General features: G+C 46.0%; 1 protein-coding gene and 1 long non-coding RNA gene across 5 annotated transcripts in view; one reads left to right on the top strand and one right to left on the bottom strand.

Moving 5' to 3' along the window:
* LOC111833131 (pre-B-cell leukemia transcription factor 3-like) overlaps positions 1-18,127 on the top strand; it is a 64,439-nt gene extending 46,312 nt beyond the window's left edge. For 2 of the 4 annotated variants that reach the window (XM_072714708.1, XM_072714707.1), the window contains exons 3-10: positions 2,852-3,096; positions 4,011-4,201; positions 5,288-5,423; positions 10,014-10,161; positions 10,858-10,935; positions 11,628-11,740; positions 12,722-12,811; positions 15,624-18,127. In XM_072714708.1, the coding sequence (XP_072570809.1) occupies positions 2,852-3,096; positions 4,011-4,201; positions 5,288-5,423; positions 10,014-10,161; positions 10,858-10,935; positions 11,628-11,740; positions 12,722-12,811; positions 15,624-15,716 (1,094 nt within the window). In that variant the 3' untranslated portion in view covers positions 15,717-18,127. The remainder of the gene's footprint in view (positions 1-2,851; positions 3,097-4,010; positions 4,202-5,287; positions 5,424-10,013; positions 10,162-10,857; positions 10,936-11,627; positions 11,741-12,721; positions 12,812-15,623) is intronic. The other 2 variants (XM_072714710.1, XM_072714709.1) reach the window with 1 other exon arrangement.
* On the bottom strand, positions 14,427-16,985 carry LOC140592141 (uncharacterized). The gene is made up of 2 exons (XR_011992424.1): positions 16,857-16,985; positions 14,427-15,029 (listed from the first exon to the last, which is right to left on the bottom strand). It is a non-coding gene; the product is annotated as an uncharacterized lncRNA (long non-coding RNA).
* Positions 18,128-20,400: the final 2,273 nt, after the last annotated feature.

The raw sequence follows: 20,400 nt of genomic DNA, 5'->3' as shown, positions 1-20,400 counted from the left end.
AGAGCTGATTGTTTCAGGTCTCGGGGGAAGATCGAGTGGATGAACTGGAATTAGGGGTTAAAGCCAAACTCACTAGCAAAGACTATCCTGCAAAAGGTCTTCTGTTACTTTTATGGTCCCGGACGGGGAGCCAAGTTCATATCACTGGGAGAAGATTTACAGGGGCTCCTTACATACTGAGACACACTGACACACACACACACAGACACACACAGACACACATACACACGATCCCGGTCTCTGAAACAGAAACCCATCATTCATGGGCAGGAAGGGCAGAGCTGAGTAGCGTCTGGGACGGGGGAGGGGGGGATCTGCTACCCTGTTCCTGTGGATTTGCCCTTTGTGGCCGCTGTTTGGCGAGTTTACGACGCTTTCTGTTGCTGGAATGGATGAGAAAGAATTAAGAAACGAAAGTGTATCACAGTCTGTACTTTAAACATGTCATAGCTGGAGTCTTTCCACATTGGGTGATGACTGGTTATGCTCGTATCGTTTTTGCTAAATAAACACCTGAAGCATATTTAATAACCATATATCTACACCCACACAGGGTCATTGAGTTGCATAGGGGGTTCGGGAAAATTCCCCACGTAAGTTTGTGAGAAATGGGGGACCATGTTTCATGTGTAGAATCATGGAGATGAAAGATTGTGTAACAAAAACGTGCAGCTGGACGGGCGTCCCATGTGTTTTTGCCGGAGTGTGTGGACCCGCTGGTAAACGGCAAGACCGCGGCGAGCTTGAGCGACACTCGCCGGTGTCCGTGCGGTTGTACCTGTCGTATACTTCGCTGGAACAGAGCCAGTGTGACCCTGGGCCATGCTGAGTGGCGGTGACGGGCCTGTCAATCCATCCCCTCCGTTCCATCAAGCCTGACGGCGAAGGGCTCGTGTCCCTGTCGAGAGAGACGCCCCGGGCTTGCGGTATATGCTGACCGGGGTGGGTTTGCCGGGAAGCCACTGAGATTGATTTGGCTCAGCCCAGGCGCAAAATCATGTGGAAACGGAATAAAGGCGGGTAAGGACTGTTTTTGTTTCGCTTGCTGCCGTTGGGACTTTGCGCTGGCAGAGCTGCCGGGGCCTGTTCCTCATCTCTCTCTCCCTGGCCCACCTGTCGCTCCTGGCCTTGGATCGGGCACCCTGGGCCTGGCACTTGGTCCGCCACCATTGCCAAGATACCGTGCCAACCTGGAGACGGGAGCGGCCGCCATGCGCTAATCTCCAGCTTTTTAGCGCTGCGGACGGCCGTATATTAACGGCGGATTTACGAGCCGGATGGCATCCTTCAGCCACCATTGGATTATGGATTTTGGATGAGGGCTTTCATCCTTCAGGGATTCCTGGGCCAGAATTCCTCTGTCATTTTCAGATTTTTTGGCCTTTGATGGCAAACAACCGTTATCGTGCTTGTTTAATCACCCTGACGTGGCACCAGTTTCCTCGCTGCCCCCCTCGTCTGCAGCAGGTGCCTAAGCGGCTTCATTCATTAGACTTTGGTGAAATTGAACCGGCGAGGAGTCAAAAGAGGGGAGGCTGAGTCAGACCAGGCTGGGCCGCCTGGGCCACACAGCCGAATGCCAGTGCGGAAGCTTCTGGAAAACTGGCCATAATGAAGTGTGCTTTGTTCTTAGCTGGGCTAAATTAGTATCTTCTGCAGTACAAACAGTTCTCATTTGTTGTAATGCACCTGGTAGTGGGGGTCACATGGGCCCTGGGAGAGGTGGAGGGACTGAGAAAGAGAGGGGGGGGGGGGGGGTATCATGGGAGAGACAAGGGGACAAAGTGCAAATACTGGTGGATTAAGTCATCAGTCTCAGTCCACACTTACAAAGTGCATCAAGACAAAAACATTGTGCAAATATAGATATATTGATTAAATACAATTAGTGGAGTGTATATAAACCCATTGTCCTGGCACTGGATACACAGTATGAAAGATATTTGTACAGCATATATTGTGGCAGATAATAATAATAATAATAATGACAATAATAATAATAATAATAACGTGCAAAAATATTCAGACATACATTGAAAATAATTAGTTTTCTTATACAATGAAAAGAGAAGGACAGACAAAGGAATGCAGTTGCTGCTGTCACTTGTGTGCCCCAAATCCATGTTTACAAAGAAAGCCTGGGGGTTAAATGGCTCCCGCTCTCAGCGCCCAGCACCCTCCGTGCTCTTCCTGCCGCTTTGGTTTCCACAGCGACCGGGGAGCCCAGCTCAGGGCGAAGCTACGCTTTGAAAAAGATGAATGTCTCATCCCGGGACTTTTTACAGCCTTGTGACCCCGTGCTGTATTTCAGTCCCGCTGCTGAAAGGCGGGAAAAGGCCGGTGGTGAGGGAGGCGGGGCTGTCCCTGCTCATCGCCGGTGACACTGTGGCCCGCGGTGACATGATGTGTGCATGCTGTTCCTGCATGTTCAGCAGGAATCCCAACAATGACAACCTTAACTATAAGCCAGCCAGTCAGCCATTGTCCAACCCGCGTATCCTACTGGGTCGCGGGGTTAACTATAAGCAACCAAACTAAATACAATTTTAGTTTTTTGATTGCAGTCACATATTTTTATATAATTGAATTTCCTCTTGTGGGCGCCGAAAAAATGGTCCCCACAAGGTCAAAATGCCAGGTCTTTATCAAGTTATGCAGACATTTGGTCCCCGCAAATGTAATGTATACATAACCCGCAGACACATGCACACACACACACACACACATACATCCAAGGCAAATTAGAGTCACTCAGTTAGAGAGCTGGGGGATGTTGGTGTCCAGCTTAATATAATATTTTAGTCAGTTGCATTATGGTATAAGTGATTGTTTGCTCCGCCCCCTCCAACAGGACTCAGCATCCGCGGTGCCCAGGAAGAAGACCCGCCGGATCCCCAGCTCATGCGTCTGGACAACATGCTCCTGGCTGAGGGTGTGTCTGGCCCAGAGAAGGGCGGTGGATCGGCAGCGGCAGCGGCTGCAGCAGCAGCAGCAGCGGGTGGGGCCACGGACAACTCCATCGAGCACTCGGACTACCGGGCCAAGCTGACTCAGATCCGGCAGATCTACCACACGGAGCTGGAGAAGTACGAGCAGGTGAGGCCCGGACCGGACCCTCCCAGGGAGGCGTCAGTACCGGCGGTCATGCCCGCTTACCCTGGGGGGTACACTGAACAGCAGGGGGCATGCCTCCTGGCCTTTAATTAGACTTCATGTCTTTCTGTACCCTGAGAATTACCGCTGCTCCCCTGCTGTAGTCCCAGCAGCTGGGGTCTATATTTGAGCACGTCCCCTGGGCGGTGGGGTGTCAGAGGCTAGTTTTACGGCCCCGTCCCTATGCAGTGTGCGGCCGCTTTATTAAAAAGCCACCCTGGGACTCAGGCTGCCTGAAATACCCTCAGGCTAAAATAGGGATGCTCCTCGTTCACATGACAGAGGAAACCAGGGATCTCTCTCTCATCCTCCAGAATGTGAAGACCTCATTTTAATGAAGATTGAAAGGCCCCACCCACCTAATTAAATATTAATATATTCACAGTCTCTTCACAATCTATTGGTGATTGCCACGATAGGGCAGTAATGGTGAGGCAAATCACATCCATGCCTTTATGCCATAGCAACACCTAAAAAAGCATGATCAACAAAAAAAAAACACATTTTCTATTTGTATTACTACAAGAATAGTCTGATAAAATCACTGCATATTATTTTTATCATTAATACTTAGTTGAATGATTGGATTATTATATATTCATGGCGCATCCCTCTCTTTTGTGAAAGAAATAAAACAAAGGAATTTGTGCAAGGCTTCTTCTAATGTGTAACATATTTCCCAACAACTACATACCCCCCCCACCGCCCCCCACTGAAAATAAAATTCCAGTGCAGTAATGTCCTGTTTGTGCAGAGTGGAGGATCCTTTAAAATGCTGTTTTAAAATGTGTACCTGGTGGGAGAAGCGTGCTGAGACCCCCTTTGTTTGTCTGGCCCCCCCTTCGCACCCACCCAAGGCATGTAACGAGTTCACCACCCACGTGATGAACCTGCTGCGGGAGCAGTCGCGCACGCGGCCCATCTCGCCCAAGGAGATTGAGCGCATGGTGGGCATCATCCACCGCAAGTTCAGCTCCATCCAGATGCAGCTGAAGCAGAGCACCTGCGAGGCCGTCATGATCCTGCGCTCCCGCTTCCTGGACGCCAGGTCAGTCTGCGCATGGGTGCGCGTGTGTCTGCATGTGTCTATGCTTGTCATGTATGTGTGCATGTGTTGGACACACAAATACCTCTGTTTACGGTCCTGAGGACCCCTGATGTTCAGTAATGCTGTATCAGTTTTCCTGTGAGTAGACAGTGCCAAGGAATTACTCATAAGAGTAATCCATTACAGACATTTCAGGTCCAGAAAGTTTTGTTTCAACCAACCGGTTTAGTAAAAAGAGTCACAGGTACATAGTACTCAGCTGGTTGGGTGAAACAAAATTGTGGTCTGGATTTTTACAGTGTTAATCCTCTTACAGTCTATTTAACCGTCTTACTGAAAGTTGTTGAGTTCCTTGGATGTTACGGCACATTTTGAGTTGAGCGGACTCAGGCGGGGTGATTTCAGCTCCCCCTGGAGGTGGACTTGGTAAGAACAGCCATGACCTTTCTGTCTTCCGAGGGTGGTTTCACCAAAACGGGGGGGGGGCAGAGCTTAGTTGCTGGGCAACAATGGGAGGCGGAACCTCCACATGTACGGGAATCAGGTAGCAGCAGAGTGACAGTGAGTGGGCAGAAGCCCTTCCTCCTCGTGTCACCGGGATGAGGAAGATTGAAAGGAACCAGGATGACAAGCCCCTGGCTGGAGCACAGCGGGAATCGCAAAGCCGCCGAGCTTCTTGGGTCCCCCGGGGCATCTCCGCACCCTAAACACGCCCTGTTACACCTCCCTTCTGGGCCTAGCTGCCCAGCAGCATCGGTTAATCAACCCAGACAAGAATGTGGGGGCGAGTATGAGAGCAGAGGTCCCTCAGGGATTGAAGGAGGCCTTTTATCAGCCGGAACACCACAACTGAGCACCTGAAATGAGAGATCAGGGTGCAAATGCTCATCTTTACTCTATGAAGTTAGGCTGATAGGAAGGGGTACATAGAATAGGCTGGCTGAGGCTTATTGAATTGCCGACTCCCACAATCCCCTTCTGTTCTGCTTAAACCAGCTCGCAATCATTGGATTAGAACAGACCTCTAACCAGCAGCTGCACCATGTTTCACTTCTGTGCTCTCCTCCGTCCTGCTTCCCTCAACAGACGGAAAAGGCGGAACTTCAGCAAGCAGGCCACAGAGATCTTGAACGAGTATTTCTATTCGCACCTGAGCAACCCCTACCCCAGCGAGGAGGCCAAAGAGGAACTGGCCAAGAAGTGCTCCATCACAGTGTCCCAGGTGGGTGAGCCCCTGCAAATACCCCCCCCCCCCCCCGCCACACACACACCTCCAGCTAATGTCACGTCTCCGGTGCCCCATGCATCCAGGACTTGCGGTTACAGCTCAAAGCTGCCTGACTCTCCAGCTTGAGTGGAGTATCATGTAGAGCAGGCTTTCTCAACCCAGTCCTCGGGGGCCACCAGATGGTCCACGTCTTTGATCTCTCCCAATTCCCTGGCAATTCGGAGAGAGCAAAATGTGGAATGTCTGGTGGCCCCCAAGGACTGGGGTGAGGAAGCCTGATGTAGAGACTCACACCCTCTGTTTCCAGTTTCATACAATTTTGTTAAAACACACGATTCTGGTCTGGTTTGCTTTTACCACCATTGAGTGCGCAGGTCCAAAAGGACGAGGTCCATCTACTGCAGCTCCTGCACTGCGTCCTCATCCACTCCTCAGGCCTACGCACTTTGCACTGCTTGTCTTTGCTTTCCCGTTACTCAGCGAAGAGGTGGACTTAGTGAATTGGGGGTCGTCTTATTTATTCCTTCGTATTTTTGTGTGGAGGGAGGGGGCGAGACAGTGTCATAATCACTGTTTTTGCGTAGCGGCTCAGCAGGCACGACAAGGGGCTCAATATAAACCGATCGAGTCCGCGGCATCGGCACTTCCCTGAATTAGCTTGCCGCCATTGTGCGCCGCGCCCGCTTCCCTGCCGAGCCCCTTTGGATCTCGCCCGCCTCGGAAAATTGGGCGAGCATCTAAGGCGAAAATGCGAGCTCGCTCCCTGAGCCTCCCGGTTAGCACCGGCAGGAGAATAAATTAGCATTCGGAAAGGAGGCAGGCCGCTCCCTGACTGCGGCGTGTTTTTTTGGGAGCGTGGTGTCGTTCCCGTGGATGACAGACTGGATTAGATCTATTTTGATCTCTTCTGCGCTCTGAGTGTGTGTGGTGGGGGGGGACGGGGGGGGACGGAAGGTATTCAGGATCATCAGGCCTTGAATTGCTCGATGGGGGGAGGCGAGGTTCTTTATCACATGGTTGGTTGTCGTAGGGGTAACCTACAAAAGGTGTCCAGCTTTGTTTTTTCAGTTTGTTTATGCATGGCTAACAGATGGGAGGGTGCCCCCCCATTGGCCTGGATGTGTTATTTCACCGAAACATCAATTTGGTTTCATCTACTCCTGTCCTTCGGTGCTATAAGTATCAACAGGGGCTGGTTGGGTCAAAGTTCACGTAGCGAAGAACCCTCAGCGGCATTGCCACAGAAAACTGCCCCGCCTCCTGGAGCAGACCGGGTCTGGGGCGGGGGGGGGCACGGCTGACGGCCAATCACTCTCTGCCCCACAATCGCTCGCAGTTTAAATGAATGGTGCATCAATATTTCAAGCCATTATATATTTAGTGGAGGCATGCCTGGGGTTCATCTGTTAAGTATTAATGAATTTTACTCCATTATTGATAATATTAGCGCCAGGGCCCAGAATCAACCTTTGGCATTATGATTTACATCAGTTCAGTGGCTTCATTAAAGTCTGCCAAGGCTACATCAGTGCGGTGCTGGTGGGATCCTGTAAAGATCGTCAGCTCAGCGTGGAGGACGAGGTCTGTCAATATCGACTGAGGCATGGTGGGGGGGATTAATGACTTATTATGCATGGCTACTGGGTCACAGTCTTTTTCCGGTATCTTTGAATAGTTCGACATTACATAATTCAGTAAGAAAGTCCATTTTACTTCTACCATTTATTTCGGAACCATTTTTAATGGTTCTAAAGCAGAGAACCTCCTAGTACTGAAACCAGCTCATCTCTCCTGTGTAATGTGCCCACTAAATAAATGGCAAAATATGTTAAGTAAGCTGTTTTCAGGTAAACGACTCAGCTACTCAGTGCTAACATTGCCAAGCCATCAACCGAAATTTTAAGATTCACTTCATCCATGAATATAGTTACCAGAGCAGATCCAGGTATTTGTTTTGCTAATAAGTGTAATAAAAGCTCGTCTCTGTGATTTATACCTGCAGTCTTCTGGTCACAATTCCCTGGTCCCTGCTTTTCCTAACCTAATTGGTCCTTGTCATCATTTTGCTTGTTAATGTCTGTTCTGTCTGTTGTTAGATGCATATTTATAAAAATAAAACAGGCAGTGTATGAAAATCTGACTGACCACTTATTTTCTATTCTAATTTCACAGCTGGATGCTCTATACCAAAAGTAAATGTTTTTAAAGTATTTTTGTTTACATTTTAAATGAGATTTAAATGTAATAATGAAAGACGATAAAACCAGAAAAATTTAGATGACAATTAATTTTTTTTTTAACTTTCAACTAATTACATGTATAAATGTTTGCTTAATCTTTCAGCAAGAAGAAAACAGAAGTGTTTAGCTCACTTTCATAATGTAATGTTAATGGTTTTAGAATATGGACAGGTCCAATTTATGGCAACTGTACAGTTCTGGAAACTATGCAGTTGTGGTATCTGTAATCGACAACCTTCTGGAAAACCCCTCACATACAGCCCAAAGTATATAGTTCAGAAACATGTTTAAACAAAGGCTGTCAGTGCAGTTCCTTACAGATGGAAAAAAAAAACACAGCAGTGTGACTCTCACAGGAGAACGTCATTTTGGAATAACTCTGACATCTAGCTTTAATATATGATACATTTCACCTGTAGTTGCATATGATTTCGAGGAGAATTCTGGAGTTTTATTAAAACAATAGGAAGACCGCAGAATATAGCAGCTTGTCAGTGGTGGTTGTGGTGATAACAGCAGTAATACACAGGCATTATTGTTGTTATTTTTTACTGTTCTTAGTACTGCAGCTGTGTGATTGCAACAAACAAGTGCTTGAATTAATTAGTAATCAGTTGGACTAGTAAGGAGCAGAGAAATGTCTCACGGAGCGACAGTGGCTCACATCACGTGGTGGCTAGTGGTCTAGGGGCTGCCCTCCCCACACGTGCTCCTGCCTGTGCGGTGGGCTCTGGCCTGCCTCTGGGTCCTGTAATTGAGTCCATGGCAGTCAGCTCTGATAATTCACTGCATGTATTTCTTAGATCAGGGGTGGCCAGTCTTATCCAGCCGCTGTGTGTGTGGGTTTTCGCTGCAGCTCCCTAATTATATTACTAATTAGAGGACTGATTGGCTGAGGAATCCTCACACCTGGGTTTGAACAGCTAACCTAAAGGTTACCCAAAAAACCTGCATACACACCAGCCCTTTGTGGATAAAATTGGCCACTGCTGTCTTAGATGAATGCCAATAGGTCAGACTGGTATTATTGTATGTGGTGAAATTGCAACACCCCTTCAACATTATTGTAATACAGGATGTGTATGCTTTATACTTTCTCTTCATTTTGCATCTTTGTTGTTTTTCCATCCATCCATCCATCCTCTAATCACATATCCTTATTTTTTTCTCTCTCTGTTGTCCTCTGCTTTTGGTCATTGTCACACATAAATATTTGAAAGTAGGATTCCACTCAAATGTACTCCCCCCACCCCCCGAAAAAAAAAACAATTCAATCTGCATACAGCCAGCCAGCAGAGAATATATTACAATATGATGTCAGATAAATCAGCATGAGCTAGGAATCACAAAGGGTTGATGTGAATATATCAGCTTAGGGCAGGGTACGTTTTGGCACCCGAAAATGTTTATGTTTTTCAAACTTATTTATGCATATTCTTCACGTAAATATATATATTATTTTTAAGGGGGAAAATAATATTTATAGTGTTGTTCTGGCAGTGTTTCATCAGTCAGGGGGACCCAGTACAAACTATACATTATTTCTGTGATATACTACAGTACTGTAATTGAAACAGGGTTCCGGATGGCCTGCACAGCTCCCCTGAAACAGAATCTATTCTGAAAGAACAATCGTTTTACTTGCGGCCATCGGCATAAGGGACGGGCAGGATCAGGCAGACAGTATGAGCTTTGTCTTGGCCTGACTGCACAGGGTCGCCCCATCCGGCCCTTTCTGTCTGGGTCATGTACTGTCTGCTCCCTCCTCCGCCCCCCCCCCCCCCACTCATAATAGCCCCCCTACCCCCGACCTACGAGTCCCCTCCTCCAAAAACCCGTGTCTACCCGAAGACTGTGGAACAGAAAGCCATGTTTCATTTTGCTGGTGATTTATAACCCCCCCCCCCCCCCCCAGACTGCGACCCCACCCCGTATTTATCTGCGCGTCCCTGATCTCCAGGCATAGACGGGTGGCCAAGGTTGTTAATGCCCGGGAACAAAGGAACGGTGTGTTTCCCGAGGGCCGCGCCATCCGGTCTTGGGAACGGCTGCACGCTTTCATCATGATCCCGATGCTTTTTGGTGACTTGTTTTATAATTTTTTCTTAAACAGAGGGTGATTTATTGCCAGCCGTATGCTGGACGGCGTGATTAGTGCTAAGCTGGGGTTCTGACATGGCGTCATGTGCGCTAGCGTGATGCCATCTGCTGTGATGTTACATTGCAATCAGTCCGGGGCTGGGGGGTCACCTTTCTATGGGGGCCAAGACATCAAAAGCATGTCATTGGCAGGGCTGCTTTATACCGGAGGCCATAACACCCACATTTCCCTTTTGATTCCCAGGTGTCCAACTGGTTTGGCAACAAGCGGATCCGGTACAAAAAGAACATCGGCAAGTTCCAGGAGGAGGCCAACCTGTACGCTGCCAAGACCGCTGTGGCTGCCGCTGTGCAGAACAGCCAGGCCAACTCCCCCAGCACACCCAACCCCGGTAGGTGTGGCCACACACATCATTGGCTCCACCCATTTAATGGCAGCCATACATAATTGCAAATATAGATCCCATGCTCCACAGAGGCAGAGCAAAGAAGGCTTCCCTTTCACCCCCACCCCAGTGAAGCACCACAGATCTCCCACACAGGTCTTCATTCTTGGGCATCTTTTTTTGTACTGATCTTTGTTTTTGAGCACCTAAGCGCTTCATTGTACTAATAATCCCCAGCACTAATATAATCTCTCACAATTGAAACTGGAACAGCAAAACCTGTGGTTCTGCGTGGCCTCCCAGGAACAAACCACAACCTAAATCTATTTTTGTGTAAGAGGAGAACAAACAAAAGATCAGGGCTGACATGATCTTGCGGCCTGCTGCTTTGGAACTTTTCTGTAATTACTTATAGTGTAATCCCATTACGGCTCTGTGTGTTTGATCCAGAACAGAACAGAATCGATCGTTAGGAGAATTTTTGAGCTACACACTGGCATGAAAAACAGCAAAATCATAAACAATAAACACTCATAAATAAAAGCAAAATCCAAAGTGTAAACCAAGAGGAACACTGGGAATGTGAAGTGGAGCAGGGTAAACAAATGACTGTGAGGTGCCCTTGGATGTGTCACCACTGATACGCAGCCGTGCTAAAGATCCCTGACCGGCTCTCCTTCTCCACACTGTCTCCTGCTGCAGGCTTCCAGATGAAAGACGAGGATTTCCAGCTGGATTCAGCTGAGAGCAAAGGAACCCTTCTAACCAGCATGTTTACTGGTATTGGATGTTTTACGTGTTCCTGCGGAACCTATCTGGGTCCAGTCCCTACAAAAAACCTCTGAAGCATGAAACCTTATATAAGAGATAGCTCATTTGAAAGAAGAAATAACTTTGAGGTTTTAGTCTTCCCAAAGCATAAAATGTCTCTGATAAGGTTCATTTCAGATCATTTTCCCTGTTAAACAGTGCTCTGGGCATCAGTTAACAAGGCAGTTAAGGATCTGGACTTGTTCCAGCTTTAAGCTTCAAGATGTCATCTTCTGTCACTTTCCTGATCTTTCCATTCAGTTGTTCAGGCAAGGGTGTATACAGGGGCGGGGCCACTGGCCACAGCTGAAAGCTGACTGATTTGTGGAGTGCCCCTGCCCTGTCACTCACCGATTCAAAACTTATCATTGGCTAATGAAAAGGTTGGCCCCTCTTATGCCCCCCACCTTAAAAAAAAAATCTGAGAATTGCCTCTGACTTTAGGAGACGTTTAGTGATCACAGTGCCGTATCTGTATGCAATTTAAAGTCGCTTTGAGTAAAAGTATCTGCCGACTCTTTCATGCTCCCTGTGAACCCTCTCGTTCCTCTCTTCGCTACCTCTTCATGGGGCCCCCACACCTTCAGCGTTTCTGTCTGTCTGTCTCTCCCTCCTTCCTTCTCTCCTCCTTTTATTTAGTCACTTACATCTTTCCCTTCCAGGTTCCTCTGGTTCCTTTAACCTCCCAAACTCTGGGGACATGTTCATGAGCATGCCGACCCTGAACGGGGACTCGTACCCGGGCGTTCAGGTGGCGGCGGGGGTGCAGTCACAGGTAGGAGCCCCGCACAACCCCACGGCCCCTCAGAAGGGGCCCACTCGCTGCATCTCTCCAAGTTTTTGCTGATAGACTTGTTTTTTTTCTAATTATTAATTAGCTGGTGCTTTTATTCAAAGCGACTTAGTCTTCACCTCGTTATGGGGACAGACATTCTACTGGTACTTTAGGCACCATAACAAGAATCTTGTCACACGACTTAACCTGGGAAGCTTCAGCTTACAAGTCGTTATGCATAATTCCATCGGGCACCATTTTGCGGCGACGAGAAAAAAAACAAACAGAATAAAACGAAGCCAGATACCTTCAGCGGCAAACACACTTGCCAATAAATAACAGCTCGTGACATTTGTATTTTTATGATTCATAATTTAACACTTTATTATTTTTGAATCTGCTTAGATTGTGGGTAGGGATTCACCACGTCGGCTCTTCTCTCCTCTCCTGTTCCCATTCTCACCCTTTATATGTTTACTTTAGAGTTTAGCAGAGTACCGACCAAACCACACAGCCACTGCAGAAACGCTTTCGGCTGGGAAAACTGAGTCACAACAAAAGCTACAGTCTGACTCATTTTGACAAGAACAGCTTTGTTGACAAGTTTAAGAAGTGCACATTGCAGGGACAAATTCGTGAGTTTGGAAGCTCACCAAGACTGTTGGTATTTAATGCCATAATTTCATATTCTGGGTAAACAAGATTTTAAGCATGAAATTATGCAGTTGGGGGATTTAAGTTGCACTAGTTTCTGGCAGCAGAGTGTGACCAGTGGAAGAGAAGCCATTGAAACGGGGATCGGAAACACAATCAAAAGAGAGAGATATTCCATTAGCCACTCGGACTGATCATTGACATCCCATTCGTTGGTGTTGTCATGTGAGGGCACAACATTAGCCAGTAGGAGAGAGTCCCACGTGCATGAGTAGCGGTCCAGCCATTCAATGACGACTGTTTTGACGGTCCTCTTTCTTACCCCAGGTGGATACCCTACGCCATGCTATCAGTCAGACAGCAGGATACAGTGACGGCCTGCGGGGGCGCTCTCTCTACAGTCCTCATGGCCTGAATGTGAGTTTGTTGAGACTGCTGTTGTTAATATAACTGTAGCCACCTTTTCAATGTATCTTTTTGGTTTTACTAAATTTATTGAATTTTCTAGACTACACTTTGGAGTACAGACCATATTCTACCCAACCTGCAGTCTGTAGGGTATCTGTACAGAATAATTTCCTTAGATTGGATTAGAAGATGGGGCAGTAGAAGAACGGGGCAATAGGAGACAGGCACAGGGAAAGACAGGGGCAAAAGATGACAAAAGGCAAGGCGGCATCCTTCTTCTCGGCAGGAGTACAAAGCGTCCTTTCTTGTCAACACCCACGAGAGGAGAATTCCCTTTAAGCAAAAATGAAGCTCTCCTTTCCCACTTTGTGAGTGTTTATAACCTGTAGCAAAACGGCATGAAAAGGCTTTTAGTTGCGCTCCCCGCATTTTCATTTAACCGCATTGGAATGCTTGCGCTGGTTTGCCGTAAACGGTTTCGGCGCAGTGAAATATGACGCTGTGATGGCACGCGGCCTCTATGCAGTAAAAGAGGCCCATCTTTCCTGATGAGAGTTGATAAGACACACTGTATAACACAGGATGCCATCGGAATGCACCGGAGTAAAGATTCATTTATTTGGGGGGGGGGAGTGATAACAGGAGAGCAAGAGAGTGCGAGAGAGAGAGGCAGCAAAAAGGGAGATGCCTGACAATCATTTCTTCAGTGGCATCAGAGTGAAATATTGACTTTTGTTGTTTATCAGGCCATGAAGCTGGGATCTATCAGCAGACACCTTTACATTCATTCCCCGCCTTGCCAAACAAACCTGAACAAGTAGAAGCCATTAAATATTTTTTTTTACTCCCAAATGTCGCTTTATTTGTTTGTTTATTTATAGGTTTGTTTATCTGACTTTCCACCGATGTCTACAGACTCTGCTCATACTCTTTCTGCTCCAGTTTGAGTGGTTTGTTAACAGGTCTGTGTGACAGACACGGGAAAGAGGGACTTCTTTAAAATCCTCTCCCCCTAGCATCCTTAAAAGATGGAAATAAACAGGCACAATCGATATTGTTGCTGAGGGTTGAGTGAAATGTTGAACTGGGCGGGGCCTCCTATTCAAATGACAGCGACAGACAGAAATGGTCCAATCCGGTAGGCCTGGAATAAATTATGCGTTAAACTGGTGATGATGACTGGCCCCCGGGCTCGACTCATTGGAGTGGGACCGGTATCCTCATAGAGGTATCTGTTCGGGAGATTGCTCCCTTGAGCAAAGCTAGGCGATTAGAGCTCCTCTCTTCACTCGTTGATATGAGTGAATTCATCATTTGCCCAATATGTCATTTCACTAGTTTTGGGTATAAATCAATCACTAACTGAGAGAAACGTTTGAACTCCGTGGGGGTCTGGTCTACAGTTGTCAGCTGCTTAATAGAAGCCGGGCCCAGCGGCACCTCAGATGAGGAACCGGAAAAGGGCAAGCACACCTCTTGTTCGTCCAGACACTGTCACATATTCAGAAGGAGAAGACCGGTGGTGTAATCCTGTCAACCGCCCACTTCATTATTCAGATTGAACTGTGGTTTGTTACTGCGGAGGAAACCTTGAGTATTATGCACCCAAAGGATGAAACCAAAATCTAGAACAAAACACTTTCATTTATGTTTAAAAAAATAAACTTGTATAGGTCTATGTTAAAATGAAAGACAAACAAGTTTCTATATATCGGCAAAAAGGTAAAACTATTTGTCCCAAGGGGAATTGTTGTGACAAAGCATAGTTCTCACCATGCTTAAAAATAACAAAAATTAAGAAGTCAGCATAATACAAAATAAAATAAGGAATTCAACTACAACATAAGTGGACTACAATATCATCAAGTAATTCATTGTTTGTGTTTTTCTATGATAGTTAAAACAAAGCCTGTGTCAGAAAAATTCTGTGAACCCTTCTGCCTGTGATCTGCATTAGAGATTAATTTGCACATGCGATAGTGTGTGTGGGGGGGCAACAGTGGGTGGGGGAGCTGCGGCTTTTCACTGCCGCTAGCAAGACGCAGCAGTCAAGCTGGCTTGGAGTGCCCACCCCCCATCGCTTCCATTTAGCGTCCCTTGGCGACGCCCCAGCGCCCCCTGTCCCCCTCGCAGATCTCAAACACGTAGCGACAGCCTGCCGGCCATGGCAGAATTCCAATCAGGTGCGGTGCGTCAGTCTTGGCATCCTTTGGCCCCCTCCCGAATGCTGCCGATGTAAAGCAAACACATCTCACTGGCTAGCTAGAAGCTACAAGGCTAACGTTTTTTACACTGCTGCTGTAAAGAACGGACACCGAGGGAGTGTGCCACAGTCTTATTACATATCATGGATTATTTCTAATATATATTGATGGTCTGGCTATGAAGTTCCTTCAAAAATAGATTTAAAAAAACTGAACTGGTTTTGAGTGAAACAAGTACACATAAAGATATATTTATTATAATCATCTCTGAAAAATACATTTAAAATTCCTTGTTTATTTTTGCCGCTTTGTGGAATTTCAATGGGCAGGACTCTCTCTCCCTTTTCTGTACTATGAATCATTCTATGGTTATACACCTCCTATACTATCCGTTTGATGATTAATGAAATAGTGATTCTATAGTTAATTAATAATCGCATCCTTGACTTAGAATTCTACAGTGAATGACTCAGTGATTCCATGGTTAATTCATAATCACATCCTATCCTAGAAATTCTACAGTTAATGAACCGATGATTCTATGGCTGGAAAATACACACATTGTGTGCTATGACTTCTGTGGTTAATCAGTCTGTCCTGGTTTGTCTTCCTGGCAGGCTAATGGTGGATGGCAAGACGAGGCCCCTCCATGTTCCGTAACCTCCCCTGTAGAAGGACCTGGAAGTGTGCACTCTGATACCTCGAACTGACCCCCCATCTGCCACGCATATACGCAGCAGAATGACCCATCGCAGAGGCCCAACCATTTCCAAACCACCCTCCCTCCTGCTGCTTATGACTGATCTGCCCCGTGTCCAAAATTCTCCCACAATGCTCGGATCCTCCATGTTCTCACAACTGAATATGAATATTTTTTTCTCCAGAGGCTTTTTATACAAATATTTTCATCTATATATTATACTGCCAGAATGATAAGACTGGATCTGTTCCACACAGCTGTAGTGACTCATGGACAAGAAGTTTGACTCATATGTCCAGGTCCTCATGAATTGACCCTGCATCTGCCTGTTTGCTTCCTCTTACGCACCCAGTTACCCCTACTTGGATTTGACTGTGCTGGTAACCTGTTGGTGAAGCCGCTGGCAGTGCCGCATGTGGACCACCCGTGCACCGCCACTGCAGTTGCGTCTTGGACCTTGTTAGGGAACTTGCGCATGCGCCAGCAGCCGACGGTTTGCCAGCGTTTTTTCCCTAATGGTGGATTTGAATAATTTGTCCTTTAAGACACGTGCTAATGACTCTACGGAATGTTGGCTGCCGGCGACTATACCTGGTAATTCCGTGCTGAAGCGCGCACTTAACGCGGCTTAAACGTTACACTCACTGGCAGCCTGCGTGAATATTTTTTTTGTTTGTTGTTGTTTTACATTTTTTCATATTATTTTGCCTTGTGATCATCGATTTCTCAGTAATCTCAAAATCCTGACGGTCAACAGCGCTTTGCATTCTAGGGAAAAGCTCAGAAAATCATCGTTAGAAAGTTGTGACATATTTCCTTACATTTGTAATTAAATCCAGGCTCTTATCAAAATCGTTATTATAATTTTCATACCCTGAAACGTTACCATGTTTCAGGTGTTAAAGCTGAAATGGCTTAGTGAGCTTGTGTTGTGCTTCATTTTGGTCACAAACACCATGCAGTCACGCAAGTTCCTTTTATGTTAGCATATGTAGCTTGTATCTGCCACCATTAAAACATAGTTTTTTACCTCATTCAAACTCATAGAAACCAATAGAAATTCAACACATTATATAGCTTAGAGTGTCCACTTACTACCTCTAAACAGTATCACTTCTACTCTTTTTCGGCATTTTATTTTGTTTCTTACCTGCGTCGTTTTTCATTTTGTCGTGAACTTTTCATGTCACGTAATCTGATGTATATTTTAATCATAAGGAAACGCGATTCCATTCTTCTGCGTAGGACATCAGACTCGCGTGCAGTAACGACGGCGGGAATATAGCAGGAGCGCGCATACCCGCGCGTGCGTGTACGGTGGATTAACACGGATGGCTGTTAACAGCGAACAGTGAAACTGTTGTAAATACTGCAAAAAAAGAAAACATTTTGAATGTTGCTCATCTTGTTACTAATCCACACAAAAAAATTTATAATGGGGAGAAAGCATAGATTTTCAGTATTCTGAACAGTGTACTCTGAGCCCTGTCTGACAGGGTCCATACCTTCTTTAATTTTAATTTTGTATTGTATGCAAATTGAAAACCAATTAGGTCATGATTTGTGGCAAGTGATTCTAATGTATCAGAAATGTTCTGTGCTCATTTCTAACCAGACTACACCCTGGACTGAAAAGTCTTATTTGTGGTACAGTAGTTTTGTGTAGTTTTAAACATGAATAAACCTTTTTTTTGCTTTCATGACATAAATGTGGTAAATTTGTATTAAGCCATAAAATACAGTACATTTTCTGAAGTTAATAAGGGCAGTGTGTGTTTCTGTGTATATGTGTTATCGTGTATACACGGTTTTCACAGCTGCATGTCATGATAAGGTAGATTTGATTGGTGAAGACTTTCATGCAAATTGTCTTACAGCATATGGATATTTTGTTCTTATAAGCAGGCAGAAGACGGCTGAATTACTAGGCCAGTGTTTTGGTTTTTACGCAGCATCATGACGTTGACCCAGAATTCGGTTAGAAGCAGCAGGACATGCACGCTGTCATGTTGGATAAGTCATTCTCAGTCGGACTGTGTGAACTGGGATGCAGACCATCACAAGCCCTCAGTACGGCGAGATCGCAGCTGGTAGGGTGCAGCGGGTCGGGCACCACCACCGCCCGCTCTGGCTTCTGTTACGGCTGAACTTTCTAATGAAATTAGACCCAATGGCTGTCGATTCCATTCCGGACATTATCTGACTTGACATTTATGAATCCTGGTTTGACACATTTCTTATGGGTGTGCTGTAATTGAGAGCGAGCTAAATGAAAATAGGGTTCGTATTTTTTATAAACAATGCCGCTGACTTCAGTTGATTTTTATATAGCGCCCTTCCATCTCCATCTCTAAGCATTTGGGGGAAAAAAATCACTAAATGTAGTGCTAATTATTGTCAATAAATAATTTTATTACGTAATACTTTATTTATATTCCTTGAGCAGTTAGCCAAAGCATCTACTTGGGAAATTATTGCAATCTTTTTTCTTGTTTTTGGTCAGCCAATGATCTAAATCTGAGGTATCACAATTCACAAGGCTCCTGGAAACAGTTGCTGCTGGGATACAGCCCTTGTTTGAGAAGCGTTCTGATGCGTTGATTCTGATGGAAATCTGTGGAACAGTGTGACAGAAACCGTGACCAGTGTCAGAAGACAATGGCAACGGTTGATCTGAGCCGTCTGACTGACGCTGCCCCCAAACTGTGACCAGTGTCAGGGGATGATGACAGCGGTCGCTCTGAGTCATCTCAGTGTTGCCACCTCCAAACTGAGCATCCTGAAGATTTTACCCAACCCGGAAAGAAGGGCTGTTCCAGCTGGCCAGAGAGGGGCGATTTATTTGAAATAAAAAAACAGGAGCTCCGTGATGGATCATCATAGCAACCTATCAGCAGAAGAGTAAACGGGGCATGCTCTCTGTCGCTGCTCTTCATTGGTCTAAAGCAGTGTTTCCCACTCCGGTCCTCGGGGACCTGCAGGCAGTCCACGTTTTTGCTTCCTCACAGCTCCAGGTAAAAATGTGGACTGTCTGGCAGGGAGCTGGGAGGGAGCAAAAATGTGGACAGTCTGTGAGTCCACAAGGAATGGGTTGGGAAACACTGGTCTAAAGAATAAATCCCTCAGTGAAATAATGACAGAAGTAAACCCAAGGGATACGCAAGACAAGAAAATCCAAGAAATTCAAACTTTACCGGGGAAATACACCAGACACACTGATGATGGGCAATAAAAAAGGCTTATTGATATATTTTATTTACATATTTAATGCTATGCTTATGAAACGTGGGGCATTAGTGCGGGTGAGTTACTCTTCTGGCATTCCTGCCACCACATTGCGCTGCACACTCACTCACTGTGGTCCCAAACTGCAGGTCATTTCAGTGGGCAGGATTCTATCACAAGGACAGATCCGCACGTGATGCAGCCCTTTATGGGTCTTTAGAGTGTGGGGCGCCATGGCAACTGCAGTGAGGGTCCCAGAGAAACATATTAATAAACAAATCTGTCATGCCATCATTCGTGCTGCGTAAGGGATCTTTTTGGGAATGCAGGGAACCTAGAAATGACTTACTTTACAACTTAACAGAGTATAGCAGTTAAGTACTGGGATTCCTTCCAAAAGGTTTGCCAAAAAGAGGGATTTCCTGTTGTACCCTTGAGTGTGGTACTTAAAGCAAGGCCTATATATTTCTGTGCAAATCTTTATGTTGTTGGGACTTGCACTGAACCCTAAACACATCTGTTTTGGAAATATAGAAATGTTGCTGATTGTCAGCTAACCCCACAGGCCAGCTTAGATTAGTTGTAATCATGACCAAACAAAAAAGACAAAAGACAGAGGGGGCCGTGTGGTGTGAGTGACCAGAGGACATCATGCTGAGATATTACACATCAGAAAGGGATGAGGGTCCATTTACACCCACCTCAGTTTATTGTTATTTGGGAACAATGGCTTTAAAAATGAATAAATCAGCAAAAATGACCAAGGAGACCTTTAGACCGTAATAGTTTACATTCAATAAAAAACATCGTCCATTAGGTTCCACTTTTGGGTTCATCAAAGATCATTTTTCACCAAGAGCATGCATCATTAAATATGGAAGTAATGACGTTTATTAGGGGCTCGCTTGGTCCGAGCCAATTAAACACTGGGGGATGTCATTTATTAAGGCTGAGCTAATATACTATTAAAGACAAATGTCACTCGCTGCAGGTTTTAATGTATCGCTGGGAGCCAATTTCAGTTTAGGGGAAAGGTTCAGTTTTGGGGGAGAATAGGTCCCTCTGTGCTTCAGCACAATCGGTCAAGCTGTAAACAAATGTGCTCTTACATAGCTATTGCAAGGAGAGATACATCTTCTCAAATTCTTTGTCAGGACCAGTTAAAGATCTCATCAGTTGACATCATGCTCCTTCCACAATAAAGGGTTGAGCAATCTCCTTGAAGTTCCATGGACCAGAGACCACCAAACTGGGGGGGGGGGGGCACCCACCTTCAGAGTACAGCAATGAACAATTAGGAAAAAAATACCTAAAAATAATTTAATGCAAACTGTCCATCCATCCATTTTCTGTACCTACTTGCTCTATGCAGGGTTGCAGGGGTCTGGAGCCTATCCCGGAGGCTATAGGTGCAAGGCAGGGAATAACCCAGGGCAGGGCGCCAACCCATCACAGGGTGCACCGTTTGT

Source organism: Paramormyrops kingsleyae, chromosome 7 (genome assembly GCF_048594095.1).
Source record: "Paramormyrops kingsleyae isolate MSU_618 chromosome 7, PKINGS_0.4, whole genome shotgun sequence".
Lineage (NCBI taxonomy): Eukaryota > Metazoa > Chordata > Actinopteri > Osteoglossiformes > Mormyridae > Paramormyrops > Paramormyrops kingsleyae.
This window is presented reverse-complemented; position numbering and strand designations above follow the sequence as displayed.